At 38.1% G+C, this 21090-nt stretch overlaps 1 protein-coding gene across 1 annotated transcript; it reads right to left on the reverse strand.

Annotated features, from left to right (window-relative positions):
• Positions 1-1925: 1925 nt before the first annotated feature.
• Positions 1926-20169, reverse strand: LOC112568362 (thyroid hormone receptor beta-like). Its single transcript, XM_025245639.1, is given in 8 exon segments — positions 1926-8909; positions 9239-9414; positions 9417-9684; positions 10044-10226; positions 10572-10849; positions 11608-11725; positions 12839-13015; positions 19919-20169. Coding segments are annotated over 8 exon segments (1392 nt in total). The 5' UTR covers positions 19943-20169; the 3' UTR covers positions 1926-8741.
• Positions 20170-21090: the final 921 nt, after the last annotated feature.

The raw sequence follows: 21090 nt of genomic DNA on the forward strand, positions 1-21090 counted from the left end.
CCTGTCACCTGCTAATGATAAATAACATCCACGCTGACTGCTCCGTACTTAGAGACGAAGATGGAGCAGAACAAGTCCGCAGGTACATAACTTTTATCTTTACAAATCCCGACACACTTTTCCATCATAATTCTCCTTTGCATCTGGTCATTTATCTCGTGTTATGAATCGTTCTGTTGTGCGGTGGGCTGGTCAAGGGAGGGCAGTGACCCCCTCCCTCTAAAGATTATCGACTTAGGTCGACTTCTTCTCGACAATGGAAATGAAACTGGCGAGAAGAAGGGGGCTAGAACACAGGCGCCTCCCATTTTTTCCCGAGCGTCGCCGTGTCGCAGTGGGGTGGGGTGGCGGAGAATATATAACATGAAGTCATGCGCGAAAGTCACAGGTCAACTTGAATACAAAGTTGTAGACGCACGGCAAAACACAGGTTTTCACGACAGCAGACGTGCTAAAAATTTCCGGCGCAACGAAGAAATATTACACTGGTTAAATTAAGATAAAAATGTATCATTCCACAGTTTGTAGTAAAATACTAGCCAATGCTGTGCCATCGATACTGTTCAAGTAAATTCAGTATCCGTGAGGACTATGAAGCCAAGAAGCAGTAGCAAGACATAAAGACACCGCCAACCCATCAATACAATAAATATTAACTCTGTCTACAAAAAAAAAAAAAAACCCATACGTGTCTTGATAGTAATCTTCCGACCATAATGTCTTCCCCGAATGCATTAATGCAGGTTTCTTTGGCGGTGGACCTGTAACGAAAGTCTATGAAAATTTAACGCAGTGACAGAGTGTGATTCCGTCCCGAACCCACACATACATCTTTGCAGGCCGCTGGCCCTTGTCTGGCACCCATCTCCACACCTACGATTCGTTTTTTTTTTTCTCAAAAAAAAACCGCCGATAGTGTACCCGCATTCTTCTCAACCCCCACGACCGCTATAGGGCTAACAGAGGTAGGAAAGCTCTGAGGTTACATGTCAACAGCACAGTCTAATTACATTCTTTCGAGACAGTTCGTGATCGACAGTCAAATGATCTCGTTTCTGTGGACTGCGTTATCGTAACGCACAATCAATACCTGGAGTGAATGAATAACTCCAGGTTCCCCAAACAAACAGAAAACAAGTGCAATGTCCGTGCACGGACAAAACTCCGGGGCATTAAAAAAAAAAAGAGGAGAGAGCGGGGGAGGGGAGTACAGCGCTGCTGCTGACACAAAATGATCACCTGTCTCTGACAACGAACTCGATCACCAACAAGAACAACTACATAATTAATAAAGATGGAGCTGCCGGTTAACTCGAAGCGGCGGACAAAGGCTCGAGGCCAAAGGAAAGACTGGGGTCGTGTAGCTAGCCTTGTATAGGAACACACCGAAGCTGTTTACACAGATGATCCCTTTCCCCACCCCACAATATTGCTTGCCTCACGACCACGTCCACTCCAGCATTCACATCTGCCAGCCTGGCAGTAAGTCGAGATGAGCGTGACTTTACACAGGTCTACTGGACTGCATCTAAAAATATCTCGGTAAGAGGTTGAATGTTTTTACTGAACACTAGTCACGATTTGACTAAAAATAGATGGCATTCTTTATGCTCATCTCCTGTAGATAGAAATTTAAATGTATTCTTCACTGGAAAAGAATCAAACACAAATGCAGTTGAGAGTGAGATAAATGGGGAGTTAGATGTTGGGGAGGGGAAGAAGAATAGAGAGAGATAGGAGGGGGATGGTGGGATAGTAAAGGAGAGGCGTTGTTGGATGGCAGAGCTCAGACAAATTATCAATGAAAGTCACTCTTGATGGAGGGTCGCTAAAGGGCAGCGCACACAAAGACCAGTATTTGGCACACATGAGACAGAGACTGGGGCAGGGTAAACCAGGATTCTTGTGGACCAAAAGCCTTGTAACACTATTAAAATATTTTTTAATTCAGGTTTGAAAAACTCAACAAGCTAAGCAACTAGTATTGTGTGTTTAGTGTCTCTCTTTGCCTGCATGCTGAGGAATACAAATATTGAACATGGAAATCTCAAGCAGCCACCATTAGGAGGTGTGCTAACAGAATTGTTCATGACACAAAAACAGAATGTACACATTCTGCCCTAAGCAAAATAATTCCTTTTTACAAACCAGTAGCTACAAAATGCCAATTCCTCTGTGTAATATTGCATGTCAACAGTTTTGCCTCAAACCACTTTCTCTTAGACAGATTTTTGTGTGTGTCTCAGGGCCTACCGAACAGAAATTACTATCACAACTAATAAAGCACATTATTTAACACATTAACTGCATATCTCTATACAACATCTGAAGAAAGTATCTGAATATGAAAACATGCTTTTCTAGCTATTGATAAAATAGTGGACTACAACTGAATGCTCTCATGCTGAATGTGTAAAGCTAATATAATGCACTGGGTAGCATCAATATTTGATGAACGTTATCTTCACACATTTTAGGATTCTGTAAATAAAATAAATCTTGATACATGAATAACCAATAAAATAAAGGGCATACTTCCAGAACGATTCTACAGCACACAAATGTATTCAACTACAGAAAGCGTAAAACAACTCCTTAGGATGAATATGGTGTCAACAGTTAAAATCATGTCTTGTGCACAGTTTATAATTTACCAATCATAGAAAATAAAAATAATGGCATATATCTCTCTGTATCTTTCATTTTCTTCATTATCCAATCACAAATAAAGCCAACAGTTTCTGGTTTAGTGGGGGTCCTGTGTTCCTATTTTTAATTCATCTCATGAATCTTATAGTTTATAAAAAATGGAAATTGTTCACATAATTTTATTTAAATTAGTTTCCAGATGCTTTAAATTTTAATATCATTTCAATAACTAGTGAAGTAAACATTTCTCTTACACATTTCCTGAAATGTTGCAGGTATGTTCATTCTGCATTGTGATCTTCATTATAAAAAATCAGCCAACTCTCAAATAAATGTGTTTCCACATAAACAACAAATAACTAGATGCTTTTAACACATCTACTTCAAAATTCATAGACACATCCTTCTGAATAAACAAGTTCTTTCCTTTTCATCATAGGAAAAATGAAATGTCTTTTTTTCAAAAATAACATCGACATGAGATGAATTTAACAAGAGGGCCTCAACTTGAAAAACCTAGAACACAAAAGATGTAACTCTCCATCAGATCACAGTTCACACAATGGTTTAATATGATCAGTTTCAAAGGCTGCTGCAGCTGTCATGGCCAGAGTTTTACTTACATATCATACATGTGAGTGGTCCAATAAATTACAATGATGCCAAAGACAAGATAGAAAACTTACAGAAAGCAAAAGATACCCACAAATATAGAGCACCATACTCATTTCCTGGAAGAAATGGCAGATCAATGAAACTTGGGCAGGTAAAAAAGGGGAGGAATGAGAGAGAAATGGGGTGGGAAGGCTGTCTGCAGAAAATTCACAGGAAAATAAGGTCTACAAGTCTCCTACTTCAAGATTGGGGGTTAGACTTCATGTTCAGAATGGATTAAAAACCATTTGATTTTCATAATTTTTTTTTCTGCCAGGTGAGCAAAAAAAGTAAAGAAACTATGGAAATGTGGCCCTTTGCTAAGGACACAATTAACTGCCAATGAAGCCTGTAGTTGGCAACATTAGCTTTTACTACCCTAAGATGCTCTGTTATGTGGCTCCTTCCAATTCACAAAAATGTGCAGAGCGCATGAAAGGAAGTTTATCACCCAGTGGTTTATAAAAGCCTGTGACACAGAAAACAAGAAGTCACACAACACTCAAATAAGATATTCAGAAGAGAGCAAAAGACAATGCTGGAATTCCTTGGTCAGCTTTGCTGTTCTAAAGGCATTAATTCTGAAGCATCAATGATGTATATGGGGAATTCTGACCTGCTAAGAGCCCACCATGTGCAGGAATGTATCACTGCATATCCTTTGGTTTTCAAGGTCACCAAGATGCAGAATGTGTATGGATGATGCTCATGTAAAGCCCAGGGTCAGTCTGATTTTCCATCTTCACAAAAAAAAAAGAAGCAGATTCCATTGCCCAGCAGCAGCAGTTTCTTGAAAAACAATTTATCTTCCCATTCAATGCAGATGAGGGTGCATCCATCTCTAGTCCATTCCACAGGTATGCAAACAAGAACACCATGCATTCCATACCAAATTCTTACTTTGAAAACGATGACCTGAGCTAGCCTATCTGAGGGTTTAGGCTTAGGGTATAGTCAAACTGATCACAAATCACAAATGAAACATTGTCTTCATGGCTAACATACGGCCAATCTCATGCGAAGTGATTATGATATAAAATGGTATATGGTATAAACATGATGGTTGCAATTAATTCTCCTTCAAACAGACCACAACTGACAGATTATTGTAGAGGCTAAAGCATGTACACAGACCATAGGCAAGTGGCTGACTAAACTCCCAGCAGGCTGATCACAGGTGACTTTCTATCCTAAAGGCAAGACCAGAGGGAAGGTTATCATTAATGACCATCCTACAGGAAAAGTGACATGAAAATGCTTACAAGTGGCTGAATATCCCACAGGCAAGCTGATCGCACACAAACTGTTATCCTACAAAGTATGGCATGACAACAGGCAACTCCTTATCCTAGAAGCTGTGGAATAGACATGCTGATTACAAGTGACCACCTTTTAAACTGAGACACAGGCAAACCGATCACAGAGGATTTACTCTCTAGCAGGCAAAAATATCTGTAATATGATGGTCAAAATTAACCATGCATTCGTGTTCAGAGATACATTTTTCAAGTAATCAAACACAATAACTCAAAGTTAGATTTGAAATCTCAGCACATCAGATAAAACCTATGACAAAACAGAAGCATAATTCAGAACCACAAGCCACATTTGCAGTATCAACCATCACATACACAAAAGCTAAAAAATTGCAAACAACACTCAATAAACAGCAAACAGTCACCAATGTCTGAACATGTGACCAAAAGCCCAATGCTAGGTGCAAGCACTGCTAGAACAGTTATGCCAGGATAAGTGTTAAGGCCAAAAGTAACCAACAACAGTAACCAGCACCTCATTAACTCTATTGCTATAGCTTTTACTTTTCTGTCTTCGACTACTGTAACAGATTTGATATATATAGTTCAACATATTGCAGAGTCTTGATTATTACCTATAAATACAAAGGACAATAGCTAAATAAAAAATGTTGGATAATGTGAATAGAAAGAATTAAATTAAGTACTAAATTATTGTACAATATAACTATGAAAATAAAAACTGCAGACATAATAATGTTTAGCAACAGTGCTTGGAAAAAAATTCACAAACTTTTTGCATTTGTTTCTTCTTCTAACTCTTTTAAGTGGTGCAGTTTCTGCACTTTGTGTTCTATGCCTGTCTAATCCACCAAAGATCTTTTATATGTTACTTTGCTAATTTAAGATGATGGTGACATTATGATATACCAGTTTCAACAGCCCTGCCTGTTGTTAAAAAAAATATGAATTGCATAATTTTTATGCAGATACTTAAGTGGTTTGTCTTCAGAATGTTAAAGATGGTTTTAGTGCTAACTCTTGAAAGTGATTTGAGCAATTAAAACAATGTTTTAAAGCTAAATGTTTGAAATAAATTGAAAGATAAGCTATAGATGGTATACAGACTATCAAAATGATACTTGACTGGTAATCAAGACCATACTGTACTTTCTTTATAATGGTTTGATTAGTGTCTTCTTTCAGTAAATTCTGATAGTTCAACACAATTTCTTCACTGTACAATCTGTTAATGATATCTGTTACAACATGTAAACTTGCCAACCAAAGATGCCATTGATACAATTTAAAAAAAAAATTAATCAAAGCTGAGGCTTTGTAAATGAGTAGATGAGGCTAAAAATCACTTACATAAACTAGTAGTCAGCATACCTTTTTGAACCAAAATAATTTGATGGTCTTTAAAATCCAAGAACATTCAGATTTGCTTAATGATATACTTCACTCATCCTGTAACAACGAAAATGCAACAGGACTATTGCTAATATCAAATATGGTAGCTGGAATATGTTAATGATTCTGTTGAAGCACGCAATTTGGTGAAGAGTATGTTCTCGGATAAATGATTTCATGTAATATGCAACTCTACGATGAATTTTCTTTATTACACTTATAGTAAAATCACCAGTTCATGCACAATAGTGAAACACAACAAATAAATGCTACCATGGCACAAACGACATATATATATCTTAGCAGATATCTGTTTACACAAAAACACACTTAAGGTTATATATGTTAGTCTGTAACTTTCATTTCTCTAAATTGCCCAATATCTACAAGAGGAATAATAATATTAATTACTATAATAATAATAGTAAATAACTTTTCAAGCTGAGCCTTTTTATGTATTCCCAAGGAATGCTTTTGGGAATGATATATGCATGAGGTACTCTTCATAAAACGATGTCAATTCCGATTCATCCTTTCGTTAGGAAACTGTAGGCACTGCAATTCATAGAACACGTTCACCGGCAATATCACCATTACAAAAACCAACAGCAACAGTAGCATTGCACAATCATCGACAAATGTCTTCTCTAAGATCAAGTGAAGCAAGAACACTTAACAAGAGGACCTCTGATAATGTCCCGAAAAAAGTAACTATAAACAGCTTTATTTTATATAACACATTACAGGATTGTAAACAAACCCACACAACCTTAACATTCTTTAGACTTTTTAATCTTCTGAGCAAATGGCCGGTGAAAAGCATAAGGCAAACTCCATTAGTTTATAAGTATCAATCTTCAAGATGCACAGATTCAAAAATAGATTACAATTTTTACCTACACTTGTACACAGGATGGAGAAATAGTATGCACAGTCCACGTGAAGCATGCCTTTGGGCAGAGCTCACAGACCTGAAGTCTTTAAGAGGTTAAATCCACACTCTGAAAGCAGCAACAAGCTAACACTGTTGAAATGGGTGCAGGCCTTCAACTGAGTCTGCAGGACAAGCTTTTAACCACAGCATAAGGCATGCAGCTTCACACAGGTTAAACTCTCTGAAGACAGCAGATGGGTCCCTTGATGGACCTTGTCTGGCAGGGCATGCAAATCTACTGATAATATACCAAGATGCCCTTTGTGCAATGTACACTGTAGTGGTATAAGTGGCACTGTACTAAAATACTACAAAGAATGTACCCTGAGAACGTGCTCATTTATGGGTATTAGAGAATCAAAATGTTATCACTGGAAAACCATAGTGATTATATAAAATCATGGAGCATGCATAATATATCTATTATGCTTTAGACTAAAAAAGCATATCTGATATGACAAAACAGAACACAAAACAGATCACTGCCATCAACCGAGGGGGAGGTGGGGTTGAGGTGGTACACATATACTGCCAATGTGACGACACTTTAGGTATTCTCACCACCACCACCGGGTGTACACATATACTGCCAACTTGATGCCACACATTAGGTGTTCTCATCACTAACACTGGGTTGAAATGCAGTACAGGAAAACTGGCAACACAGTTGTACAATGGGGCCCACTCAACTGACTGATCTTGAATATCTGACAGATATCCACCCCACCCACTATCCAAGTTCCCCAAAAATCAGCAGCACAGCAGTTGTAGAGCCAGAGGCATAATTATTGCCAGGATAACTAATGCCCCCTAACAGGCCTTTAAAGGTTCTGAACAAGTGACTACCCAAGACTCAGAAACTTCAAGCTTCATGATCACAGCACTTGAAGAATGACATCTAGGCTTGCTTTTTCCCTTTCATCCCAGGGTCATCTTAACAAAGAACCATTGCAGGCTGAAAAGTAGTAACCCAAAAGAGATTCAGTGTCTTATTTCACACTCATAGCTGTGTTCAGATGTTTAATGTGGTGGAAGCATTTTGTTTCATATTTAAGACTGTGGTTCAGTTAAGCTTGAAGTATTTAATATCCCACAACTAGTATTTATTAAAATCTCTGACTGTGACAATCTTTTATAGAACAAGAGGCTTTGTATTTGAAAGGAAGTTCTAGTGACTGTCAAAAGCACAAAATTAATCTGTACAGAATAAGTGCTGCTGTGATTACTGGCGCAATCATTTCCATTTTAGGATACATTTATTCTTGAGGATATTCACTATTTCGTTCATCCATTCTTTCCTTGCAGTGATTCAAGTATTCTGCAGTTCTTTTGTACTCATTCATTCATGGCCTACTTCAATTTCCAACACCACACACACACACACACGCACATCTCTCTTTCTTGTCATACACTGCCTTGTGTGTCCACAATATTTACAAACTGATATCTGATAAAGTGATTTTGTTGAGAAAATCATGCCCTTTTTCTATAGATCAGCATCCCACTGAAAAATACTAGAACAGCAGTAAAAGCATTGGGCAATGCACTGGTATGACATTCTCCTCTATCTCTTCATTTATACACACCTTCCACTTCTCACCGGTAACACTCACAAGTTCCCGAAGAAAGAAGCATGCCGAGTACCTTGACAGAACTGTTTCTCATGTCCTTTCAACAATTCTCCAGCTTTTCACCAGTAAATCAACTCTCAAAATGCAGACAGAGCAATACACACAGTGCTCTGTCATCTACACATCACAACTTGTTGTCCACTGCTTTCACGGCTGCAACCTCATGTAGGCTGTGTCTTTTGTTCAGGGAGAAAATTTGTTGCCTCATACCGGCAAGTCAAAAATTTCCAGTAGAAGCGGCTCAATGGCATCAATTTTCATCCTGAGCAGCATTTGTGTGTGAACTTCGTTGATGTTTCTTAAGTCTGTCAGTTTCATGATTAGTCGCGCAAAAAGCGTGTGATCCTCTGCGAAACGTAGCCCAGCATATGCCTGAAAAGTTCAAATCATAAATTAAGAAGCCATTTAGTGATGAAACGAGACCAAAGGAATTGATAAACTACAACAAACTTTTAATAATTTTTTTGCATAGCACTGAAAAAACTGTGGTAAAAAAAGTAAAACTATTTCTAATACTGTCTATCTAAACAGCCCAAACATGGCTGTCTATTGTACTGCATATACCAATATACCAAAGTAGAATGTTACCTACTGACTGAGCAAGATTTTAAAAAAGTACACTTCTTTTTCCACAGTAGGCAAAAAGACTGATGAACAGAGATGAACAAATTGAAATAAGACTTTAATTATGGACTACAAACCTGCAATGCCGTGGCATAGTCCTCCTGGACTTTCTGCACTTTGTCGCGTTCTACTAATGTGGAGCGGTCAGCCGAAAAGAAGGACATCATAATCAACAGTTTTAAAATGATGAGATCTCCACGAATGTTGCACATCAGTGACTTGATAAACTTTGAATATGTCATGAACAAGTCCGTGTTTCTGGGCTCCCCTTCTTCAGCAGTTCAGCACTGAGTCTAGCTTGGGATGAGGAGGCACTATCAGACACATCCATGCTGGTGCCACATTCTGCGTCTACTGAAGGCCTCCTTGTGAGGCACTCCAAGGTGCTGAGGCTCCAGGTTTCAGTGAATGGGTTGTAATTCACAGCAGAACGCAGCATCATGATGTCTACCACTGCTCCCTTCAGCAAGGCAATCTGGTCATCCTTGTTGAGAGTCCTGAATGCCAGAATGTGCTTTGCCACCTTAAGAAAAGAAGAAGATCTGCAATAAATAAAGATGAAGGTTCCATAACCTAGAGGCTGTAGGGGCAGTGAATGTGGTCCATTGTATTTAGGCACAGCATGTAGAAGGCTGAGTCTGGACTTCTTTATCCCCTATCTTTACCTTCCCTAAAAATATCAAGTACCCACTTCTGCAGTGCTAGGTAGGCAGGGGCAGTTTTACAGTCACAGGTCTCAGCAGGTTTGCTCCTTTCCTTTTCAAAGCTCATGGAATCTGCATCTTACATTTAATTAATAAATGACAAATTGACAAATCAAATGACAAATCTATCAACAAGCCCTGTACAAGTCAGCAAACCTAGAAGAAATAGAAAGAATACCTTTATCAGTTTTCTCACGAAACATTCAGCTACATTGATAAACTCAGTAGGGTTCGTTGGCAGTGCTTTGAGAGACGTGCTGGTAGTCGCTAAGAATGACGATTCCTCCATCGCAAACTGTACCTCCTCTATCAAGTGCCGGTGCTTATCATCAATCTGGCTAAGCACTTCTGCTACCTGCTCCTGTGAAAAAGTAAAAATAGATGGCATTGTAAGAAGAAAAAAACAATCAATATTAATGATGAGTGTTATGTGGTAAAAGTGGGACAGGAAAATTGCCCACAATATAGGTCTAGGGCAAAACTGTTGATGCGTCCACAGCCAAAGAATCCTTAAGTAATTAAAAGGCCTTAAAAGAAGCACTATATAAGCCAGATGGCCTTAAGGGGCCAGACAATAACCATGCAAGAACAGTGACATGCCAGGGGTGGCTACTGCCTCCAGAACTGTTAATCTGGATTTTGTACCAACAATCCTTTGCAACAGCTTCAAGAGGCAAATCTGCGTGAACAAGCAGTATTTCTGTACCTGAGATTCCAACCAGGATGGACACAACAGTTCTTTGCCAGATCCAGGGCTTGAGCTGGGCGAAGAAGAACCTTGTGATAAGGAATTCTCTCGCTTTCTGAACAGTCCTTGTAGCTTCAAACTCCCTAGCTTTGATGTCCGACAATCAGAAGTGACTGTAGAAGTTGGATCCAGGTCACGTGGTGAGGATGAGTATGTATCTTGTGGTGGCATCTGCCCTTGTCGTCTAAGTTTGTTGAAAATTATCTTTTGCTTGCGCATCTCCTTCTGTTCATCATCTACATGATGAAAGATAAAAAAAAATCTACAGTAAAGATATGCATGCATAATTTACACAAATTTTAGACTATAAACCTTCGGCCCTATGCTCCACTGGGGGGTTAATAGGACTATAAACCTTAAATATACATTAGGATGTAAGTGTGTGTGGGGAATAGCACTATATCACGGCAAAGCAGCTAGCCCTGTAAACAGATGCCACATGCAAAGAATAGTGTGCCCGAGACTAGAGCTGAACCCAGGACAGCCAATCCTCACTGTATTGGTGACAGGAGCTAACTATTGCGCCACCAGATTGCACATACGGGACTGCTCTGTAACAAGTCTATTATGTAGACACACTCCCAAAAGAGTAGCAGTTAAAAATAAACCTAGGATGCAGCATCACACACTTAAACTATACAACAGCACTTATCTCTTTGTAATTTTGTCAATTATAAACAGTCAAAATAATGACTGTATTAAGTGGTTCAGGAAAAAAAAAACCAACTGAACTGTAAAGAGGCAAATTTTAAAATAATGGCATATCTGCTTTTGTTTATTCTTATATAACTCTCCTTTTTCACACTGAACTGAAATATATTGTCATATTCCCATAGATAAATTACAGAGGCACAACATTTTAATACAATAAAATGCTCTTGCTTAAGTAATTTTTTTCCACAAGGTAATGCACTATTTCATAGACTATGCTAGAACAATATCATACAGGCAAAACAAATGATAGAAAGTGATGGGCAGTTCTGGTATCACTTACTAAGTATCATTTCTTTCCTCATCCCAACACTGAAACATTTTGCCAATCGACAGCGTTTGCAGAAAGCACGAGACTCTACATTTACATTGCACTTGCCTTCACATCTTCCACGGAGAGTCTGAAATGAGTAAGAAGAAAAAAAATGGAAGGGGAATAATGTGCTTCCAGGGTAAAGGTTATACACCTGAATAAGAAAGGACAGCATAAAAGACACCACAATGAAACAATTATCTAAATAATTCTTATTTTGGATAATTTATTACTTTTAATGATAGCTCACAGCAAGACCTCAATGAGACAATCACTGAAAAACATAATCAGAAATTTCTATATTTCTACATAACGTGCAGTTGATTAGAAGAACAAAAGCATGAAATACTAAATTCAAAAGCTCTGTCTATTGGAAATAGTACAAAATGCATAATGCTTGTATTTTGAAGGTGGACATCATGTTTGAGCAGCTTCTCTTCAATGTTAAATATTTATTTAATGTCTGAAAAATAAAGGCAGAAAAGGATAGAGTGAGGACAAATAGACAAGAAATACAAGAGAGCCACTGAGAATTTGCTTTTTTCTCTATTCATCTCCTCTCTTTTTTTCTGTGGGAACAAATAATAAAAAAGCTTTCTGGAAAGAATTTCCCATAAAAATTCAACCATGCATATTCTGTGTTTAAAAAAAAATGCATGGTCTTTATTGACAGAAACAAGCAAAGACAAAGCCTTCAAATTAAAAGTGAAAGGAAACAGATCACAGGAGAAGAAATGTTAAGCACTGGCTTTGTCCTGTTACCCCTTCCCTCATCTGAAAAGAAGAGTAGCCCGGCTAAAGGCTCTTGTCACAGCAGAAGCACTAATGACAGTGAAATTACAAGCAGAAATGAGCTCATTCTTTACATTCTATAAGAATTAATTTAAACTATACTTAAAGAATAATGTCTTCAAAATTATTACAGAGAGTACGGGGTTGGGGAGGATGGGCAGGAATGAGATAGGGAAGGAAAGGAGAAATACAAGAAATGATATGCTACAAACAACAACTGAATAGATTATTGAAAAGCTAAAATTAAACCAGAACATCAAGCTCACTTTGCCTGAAAAACCAGTATTATTGCAAGCCCATCAATCACTGGTATTAATCAAATTTAGATTGTATTATAAGCCATCTACAAACATGCATATTCATGCACACAGACACCCCCTTCCCCAATTGTTTTTCTAGGAGAGCTCACCTTGTGGGCATTTCTGCGGAAAAAAGCTTTGCAAGACTCGCAAGAAACAGCATTGAAGTTGTAGCCCAGTGCTTTATCACCACACACCAAACACAACTTGTCTTTCTTTGAGTCGTTCACAGTGGACTCGACAATGTCGGACATACTTTTGCAGTCAGAGTCGTCAAAACTGGCATTCTGCAAAGAAAGATCAGACATAAACGTCCATCTGTAACAAAGTTGAAAAAAGCATACAGCCTTCAGGGAACCTGAATGCACAGCCCTGTAGCATTATCTAGGAACAGCAGTGAAAGCCCTTGTCACATGCATCCAGTGCTTGCCAAAAGCCCTTATAAAACAAAGGCAGAATGAGTTTATAGGTTATTTGACCTCCCTTTTTTCCCCCCGACAAAAACACATATAAAAAGCATTCACCTCTCAATGGGGAATGGTATACTTTATGTATGAACTATAGGGAGTGCTATACTTTTATTTTTCAATCAGCATTGCTTTGACACCACCCACACCATCTTCTTTGCTTTAAATCTGAAATCTATTTAGGCTGACTGTAGAGTGAAGAAATACGTTTGATTTCAAAGAGCGAAATTTCTTATTTAATGACTGGGTAAAGCTCAGTGCAAGATAATATCTTCCAAAATATAGGTAAATTCTTTTCTTCAATTTTCAAGACAATGCTTACAAAGATCATCATGACCAGAAAAAAAGGTCAAACTTTTTGGTCCATAGATAGGTCTAATTAACATCCCCTTTATGCTTTTGACCCACCTCTCACCCAGCTCTCCATTGTTCACTTTTTTCGGCGTTCTTTGACGGTGACGACATCATCATCGGCACGTGTCCTGCTTTTGCCCCCGAAACGTCTGGTCACCTTAGTCTAATTAACATATGGCCCCAGCTCTCCATTGTTCACACCTGTTGTGTTGTTGACCTCCTTCAATGGTGATGTCTGTAGGTATCGAAAACAGTAGGGGAATAATGACCCAGACTCTAGCAAATAGTATTCAGCTATGCTCTATCATTAGAAAAAAAATTGTACTCTGGTATACCTTTAAGCAAACTGTTATCATAAAGGGGAGACCTGTAATCCACACAAGATGCAGGCATCTTAAAGCCACTGGATAAAAATCGGTTACTTGTATCCTGCAGTGACATCCATTGCAGATCCCAAATGCTTCCAGACGGGGGAGCAATTAAAGCATTAAAAAGAGCCAAAAGCACTGAGTATTATGACAGCCACTTCTTTTTCCAATTTCATCTACAGCAGTAGGTGATATAAATATCCAGGTGTTTGCATTCAACAGGCAGGTTTACTTAATTATTGTTGTCACTTGTAAAAGCAAAACCTATTTTAAGACCATGCAAACTGGTTCATACTTTATAGCTATATAATTTTACAGATATCAATAGATACTGGCACAATAGACCTACTCTGTAAATTACACACATTGATGAAATATAGGGTGAGAAGTAAATCATGCCTGAGCATAGGAAATCACTGCTGTGTCATAATAGTGTTCTGCCTCCCAGTATGGCTGTTGTAATTGATAGGTGAACAATAAGATTCCATCTTACAACCTTAACTGTTTGTCCTCTAGAATACAGTTAGTAATACGTGTGACAAAAGACATCTTATTTATAACCCTGAAGTCATTAAAATAAATGTATAAAATAATTACAAAAGTGTACTCAAGAGAAACCAATAACAATGAGTAGATAATACAAAATGACTCCATGACTGCCATGTGCTTTCCCTGTAGTCAAACAATGTGAGAAAAGTTAAATCAGACAAGGTGCTGGAACAACGCTTAATAGACTGAATATTGGGGTTATATTGTCAAATAAACTAATTTTACTTAACCTACCCTGTTTCTATCCCTTTCTCTTTCAGAGTGTGCATGTGTTTTGTCATTTGTAGTATATATAAACCAAACAGATTACAAAACCTCCAAAAAAACTGCATTTTAACCCAATTTACATTCACTGCTGGGAATAGTTTACTCTTTCACTGCATCGTTGTTCATTCCCGACTGAAGGTCAATTATGTTTATTGGACAATCTACCAAAGAATGGTCACAATGCAGACAGGAAGAGAAAAAGAGTGCACTTCTAAAAGAAAACGACATTGATGAAGACTTGGTGAAGCTACCTTCTGGAAACACTCAAATTTAACTACCAATTCAAAGACAAGCTTTAATGAAGTAACAGTGTAAAATTCTGTAAAACCATCTACCCAAAATTCACATGAATGCATGTACAGATTTCATGGAATATCATTGCAGCTCCTAAATAATAACTTGCTACCTGCTGTTGAACGTGAACTAGCTTTTCCTCCCTGTAATAGGCACACAAAGCCAAAAGACAACCTGAAACCAACTCTGCAGTGCTTAATGCACCATATTTATATTAAAAAAAGAAATTCTGCTACTCTGCAAGATTCTAAAAAGTTTTTTTTGATCGCATGTGTAGATTTCAAGCAATGTCAGCATAACTCTAAAAATAATAAACCTTGCTACCTGCTGTCAGAAGTGAACTCTCTTTCCCTCCCTCTCATAGAAACATAATTATTAAAGGCAACTCTATGCTGTTTTAACACTCCAAATGCATATATAATAGAAGTTCTTGTCCTTTGTAAGATTTTGGAAAGATTTTGTTGTGAAGAAATTATAGCTTGACATCTGCATAAATGTCGTTTGGTATATATAACACTAAGAAAAAAAAAAAGGAACAAAGAGCGCTTGAAATTCTCTGAGAGGTCTCATAAAAAGCAAGCTGATTCAAATGGGTTTAGCCACTGACCCTAAAGAGCGTGCCTCATTTTAGGACCAGCATAGCAATACAAAAGATCCCAACATATTTTACAAGTTTACTTATTAATAGCAAACGGATGCACTAAATCCATACACCTTTGTAATTCTGTTCACACGATGAGTAATGTCTCCCAGTCAATATGCCAGCTGGGTGCACTATGACAAGAGGAGAGAGGGGTGAAACAAAAGAAAAGAAGTCAATTATTAAAATTCCAAAGCAAGATAAAACTGCACTTAGCTAAAATAGGGTAAAATTATCAATAGAGGCAGTCTTAAGAACAATTTGTTTTAACACAGAATTAGCAGTCTGTAAAAGTTCCATGTGCATGCCTGCTAATCTGTGTGAAGATATGTATGTTTACACAAAGATATTCAGACCTACAGCAAACATTTGGTGTGGCCCTATGCTCCTCGAGGAGTAACAAGGAATAAACTAAACAGCAAACATTTGTGTTTATCGTTTTCCTTCTCTTTATTGCTCAAGGTCTGTGCTGTCTCTGCTTCTTTGGAATGTGTAAAATAAATCTTCTAATGTTTGTTGTACTTGAGTTTAAGGCAGATTCCATCGGTAAAATAGGGCATACCTACAATAAAAAGTAAAGGTAAGAGCCCCATATCCTAGTCGCATGGAAGTGGTTCACAACATCTAGGCCACGGAATATGAAAGGCACAGCCCAGCTTTTCCTTCAACCCTTTTACTTTCCTGATAAATCAGGTATCCGACTGTTGATGGGTGGGCATGACAAGTTTTACAGTGAGGGACCCTCTCCATCAAGGTCACATGCACTGACCTCCTAGCTATATACAGCACAGTGTGCTTTATGGAATCAAGCACTCACTGATCATAAATGAAACACTGTAACTGTTTGCAAAATAAACCCAAGGAGTGTATCAAAGAAAGCCTAAGCCACAACCCATGGGTTGTATAATATTACTACTAACAGAGTGTTCTTAGGTGCTTTGCCCATAATAAAACTGCAGTTAATATACCTAATGAAAAATATAGGTTCTGCAGTACTACTCAATCACTTGAAGCCAATATAAAGAGCTGTAAGCAGTCTATGCCATGTGGTGCAATCAATGATACATGTCTTTAAATACATGTATAACCAAACATGTCTGTGCTGACTACATTGCATTTTTGCATTCCTAAGAGAAACAACAGTAGCACTTTTAGGTTCCTACTACAGCTCTCAGCAGACAGCCATAGCATAGTACATGTACAGTGGCTTATGCATGTGCATTCATGTCCATGTATGCATGTCTTAACCACATTCATGTACCTAAGGCAGTTAAAAATGCTTAATCTACAGAGTGTATAAGAGCATATCCTGGCAAATGGCCATGAAAAAAATTTAAAAATACATCGAGACATAACAGACTAATCACTGTTCTACATCCACTATCAGGAAGACCTGCATTAACAATAACATACCACTTCGGAGATTGTAGATACAAATATAACTAATTTGTACTCATCTCTGGAGAAAAAAATCCCCCTTACAAGCACACACATATAGCTAGTGATATGGTCAGTTTGATCATAGGAGATGCTGAAGCTATAAAAACGCTAATTATAGCAAACCTTTCTAGAATTTAAGTGGCTTGGAGATTTATTTGTGATATGCCTTTCCAAAAATGAGTCATAATCATTCCTAGCCCTACAACAACAACCACCAAAAAGAAAACTTGAATGCCATCAAAAAAATCATTTTGACTGTCCTGAAGCCTATGGTACTGCTTCCAATTTCAGGAAAACAGAAGACTGACAATGCATGGAACATAGGACTGAACATAGCTTGTTTAACACTGCATTATGAAAGGACTTCAATGAGCTAAATTATCAACACTACAATCAAAATTATTTCATAAAAAACGTTAATTCACTCAGATACATTGTCATTAAAAATAAAAAAAACATCCAGCCCTAGAAAGAAGAAGCTATTCAGACCTCAGAGTCATGAGGAAGAAATTAACTAGTGTCAATTTAGATGGACACAAACAAAAAGGCACTAATGGGTATAGGAAAAACACCTATGAGATGACTAGATAAGAGCAACAGATCATTTTGTACATAAAAGATATATATATAGGACACATGATAAGCCCCCAAATCTAATTTCCAACACTACGTATTTCCACAAATAATGCCTCCTCACTTGAATCAACAAAACCAGCAGAAGGATTTAAAGGTACATCAGTAGGAAATAAGGTCATGCTCTTTGAACTACATTCTGGCAACTGCAGCTAGCTTCACTCGAGTCAGGGAGACACTACTGATGCTATTGATTCTCTCTTTAAGCCATCTTAGTCCCTCTCCGTGCATTCTGTATATATGTATGCATGCATTCATGAACATCTGAAAAAGAAATACACAAATGCACACAGACATCCCTAAGCATATATTGATGTGGTGGCAGAGCAAGGACCAATCTTAAAGGCATATAAGAAATCTTTTTATGACTGTACTTAGCAGTCAGCAAGCCTGTGTGTTTGTGTGCTCCCTTACCCATGCCTGAAGTTCTTCATTAGCAGCTATGGTAGGGGATGAGAGAAATATATGGGACAAAGATGAGAGAAAGAGAGAGAGAGAAAAAAAAAAAAACAGGAGACTGCTCAACTATTGTCATCTACTAATCTGGATGTTCAGACCACTCCTCCCAATCTCCTGACTTTTTGATGACAGCAAAGACATGGTTTAAGCTTCTAATGTTAGCAAAAAACTGTAATCATACAAAAACACAACATATTTTCCTACTAATGCAATTTCTGCCTTAGCTGTTACAGTGGGGGTTCTTTAACTGAAGACCTCAAGTATGTTAGGTTATACACCTAGAATAGTGACCACAGGAACCGAAGAAGAAACAGCAATTTTTCAATACCTTAAATGACCAGAAATGCTTGTTTGAAATAGATTTTGAATACTGTTAAAAAAAAATGAAATAAGACAATACAAACTGGGTTAATAGGACACACCACTAAAAGCTAAAAAGCGATATTTTAATAGTAAGTAGGTAGAAATATGAATTTTGGGAGTTAAGTTGCTAATGCTACTAACATCCAAATTTTTCTATACACTGTGCGGACAGAATACAGGGCAAACAACAGCTACTTGTAATCTGCAAATACAGTCCCTTGTTCCTAGCCAGCCGATGTGCAGTAAAGGGAGGCAATTGCATCCATGGCATTACACCCCACCATATTTGTTCTTTGAAAGAAGATAAATGTCTTTTTTCAAACAACATTGAGTTCTATTTCTTTTTCTTAGATCATCATAAGCTTCAAGTACCATAAAGAGATCTGGATAATACTTCTGATCATAATGAACGTAAAAAAAAGTTACAGCATTGAAAAGCACATGTGTTCATGCATAACATGATAATAAGAGCTTCATCATGCTATTTATTTGACATTTAATGATCGTTGACAAATGATCCCACAGCATACTGAAACCTAAATCCCCTAAAGCACCCCTTCTGTCACTAAATATACTACTGTACGTTTGCCCAGCATATGACCTCAATAATGCAATCAGCTCTTATGTCAAATTCTTATGAACATAATTCCATAAGTATTTAAGTACAACTTGCAAAATTGCAAGCTCTGAACTAGTTGAAACATACTAAACAATATATGAACACTGAAAATGGAGTTCTAATGAAAGAATTGTCTTTCTTCTTCTGAATAGATGTAAAAGTAATTTCTGAGTTTAAATGATCAATCAACTACATCAGATAGTGTGATGCTGTTTTAAGGTAAAGCTTCAGTAGATGAATTAAAAATTCACCATATTTAGGTGAAGTATACTTGCGCTTGATAATAGGGGTACAATCAGGAACACTTATCAACTCCCTCCCTAAACCCTTTCGAGAAGTCATTATAGGTAGACAATTCATTTCCAGTAGAGAAATTTTTTCTCGTTAACCGTCTTATAGCACAAAAACACAATTTTCATTTATGCTACTATGCACTTTGATTTTCAAAATATTGTAACAGAATAAAATAATTTTTCGTCTGAATATTACGTGTCAGGCGTCAGTCGATCAAAAGTGACTTCCCTTTTGGTCGATCACGGGTCACGTACAGACTTTAGCTTTTACGCTTTACGCTCCATCACTCCTGCTGCTTTATTTCTTTATCACTTACAAAAATCATCTAATTTATTTAAAGTTTTTTCCAAAAATATATCAACAACGATCTCCTTACATGATCACCACTGCTCTCAACAAGCACAGCGTAAATACGGAAGCTCATGGCTAGCGCTGGATCTTACCTCACACGATTCGGGTGAATCCATATTTGTCCTTGTGAACTGTTAACGCGCAGAAATCATTGCCACTTGAAATATTGATAATCGCAAGCGTTGGGAATGTGCGAAGGCACACATATACTTCTGCACAAGGTCAATGCACATAAAACACCACATTGTTCCGCAACATGTAAGTCGAAGCAACTGTGTGGCAGACGGCGCAAACGAAACAACGTCGACAACTCTTTTCTCCTTCTTACGCAGAAGAGTTTCCGTTGCGTGGTTTCGTGGGGAGGGACTCAAAAGGTCTTTACTCCCTCTTGTCGATTCTGCTTTCTGCAAGTTAACATGTTTCCATGCACAGTTATGTCTGTCGCTGTTGGTGCACGTGTCCGGACCTAATTGCAGTGAACCGTAATGCTGAATATAATACGCTTTTGCACGGACTGTGTGTACATGTGTTTTAATGGACGTGCGCGCGTGCGTTTGCGTGTGTGTGCATGTTTGACGGTGCCAAATGCTGTCAGCTGGCGGCTAAGATTTGCATATGTCACAATTTGTCATAGCTTGGCGATAAAGTTCTTTGGTGTGATTTCTCCTAATTTTTTTTCAGCGTTGCGGCTTGTAGAAAAGCTGAATTATATATGTCAGTCTACGATTTTGGACCGCGATGTGCGAGCGGCGGTGTGTGTGTGTGGTGAGCTGACATGGAAATATTCATACAGGAAATCTCTTGACGTGACTAGTATTTCAGGAAGACCACCAACACCTCGATCACTCCTCCGTATTACCTTCTTACTTCTTCGATAAACCAAGACGTCTGTAAAGGAAGTTTATCTGAGTGATAGATCCTCCGGAAAAGCGCTTACTGTAAAGTAGGTATTCCGATTCCGAAGTCCATTCAATACTCGCTAGTAAGTCACCAACATAGGGTGTTAAAAAAAACCACCTTGTTTTTTTCACATCTTCTCTTGCTTCATTAGTGTACAACTTTACTTGGTAATCCAATATAAATTACTGGTGGCTGGACAGCGCCAAAGACACAAATCAGAAGCTTTGCTGGGCTTCAAATCTATATACAGCATCTGATCTCGATGCCAGCGCTGATGAGGGTCTTCTGCCAGTTCCCTCTCTCTCTCCCAGCCCCGGCCAACCCTCTAAACGTTTGTTCCACGTGTTTGCCAGGCGACGGCCTA

Source organism: Pomacea canaliculata, linkage group LG7 (genome assembly GCF_003073045.1).
Source record: "Pomacea canaliculata isolate SZHN2017 linkage group LG7, ASM307304v1, whole genome shotgun sequence".
Classification (NCBI taxonomy): Eukaryota; Metazoa; Mollusca; class Gastropoda; order Architaenioglossa; family Ampullariidae; genus Pomacea; species Pomacea canaliculata.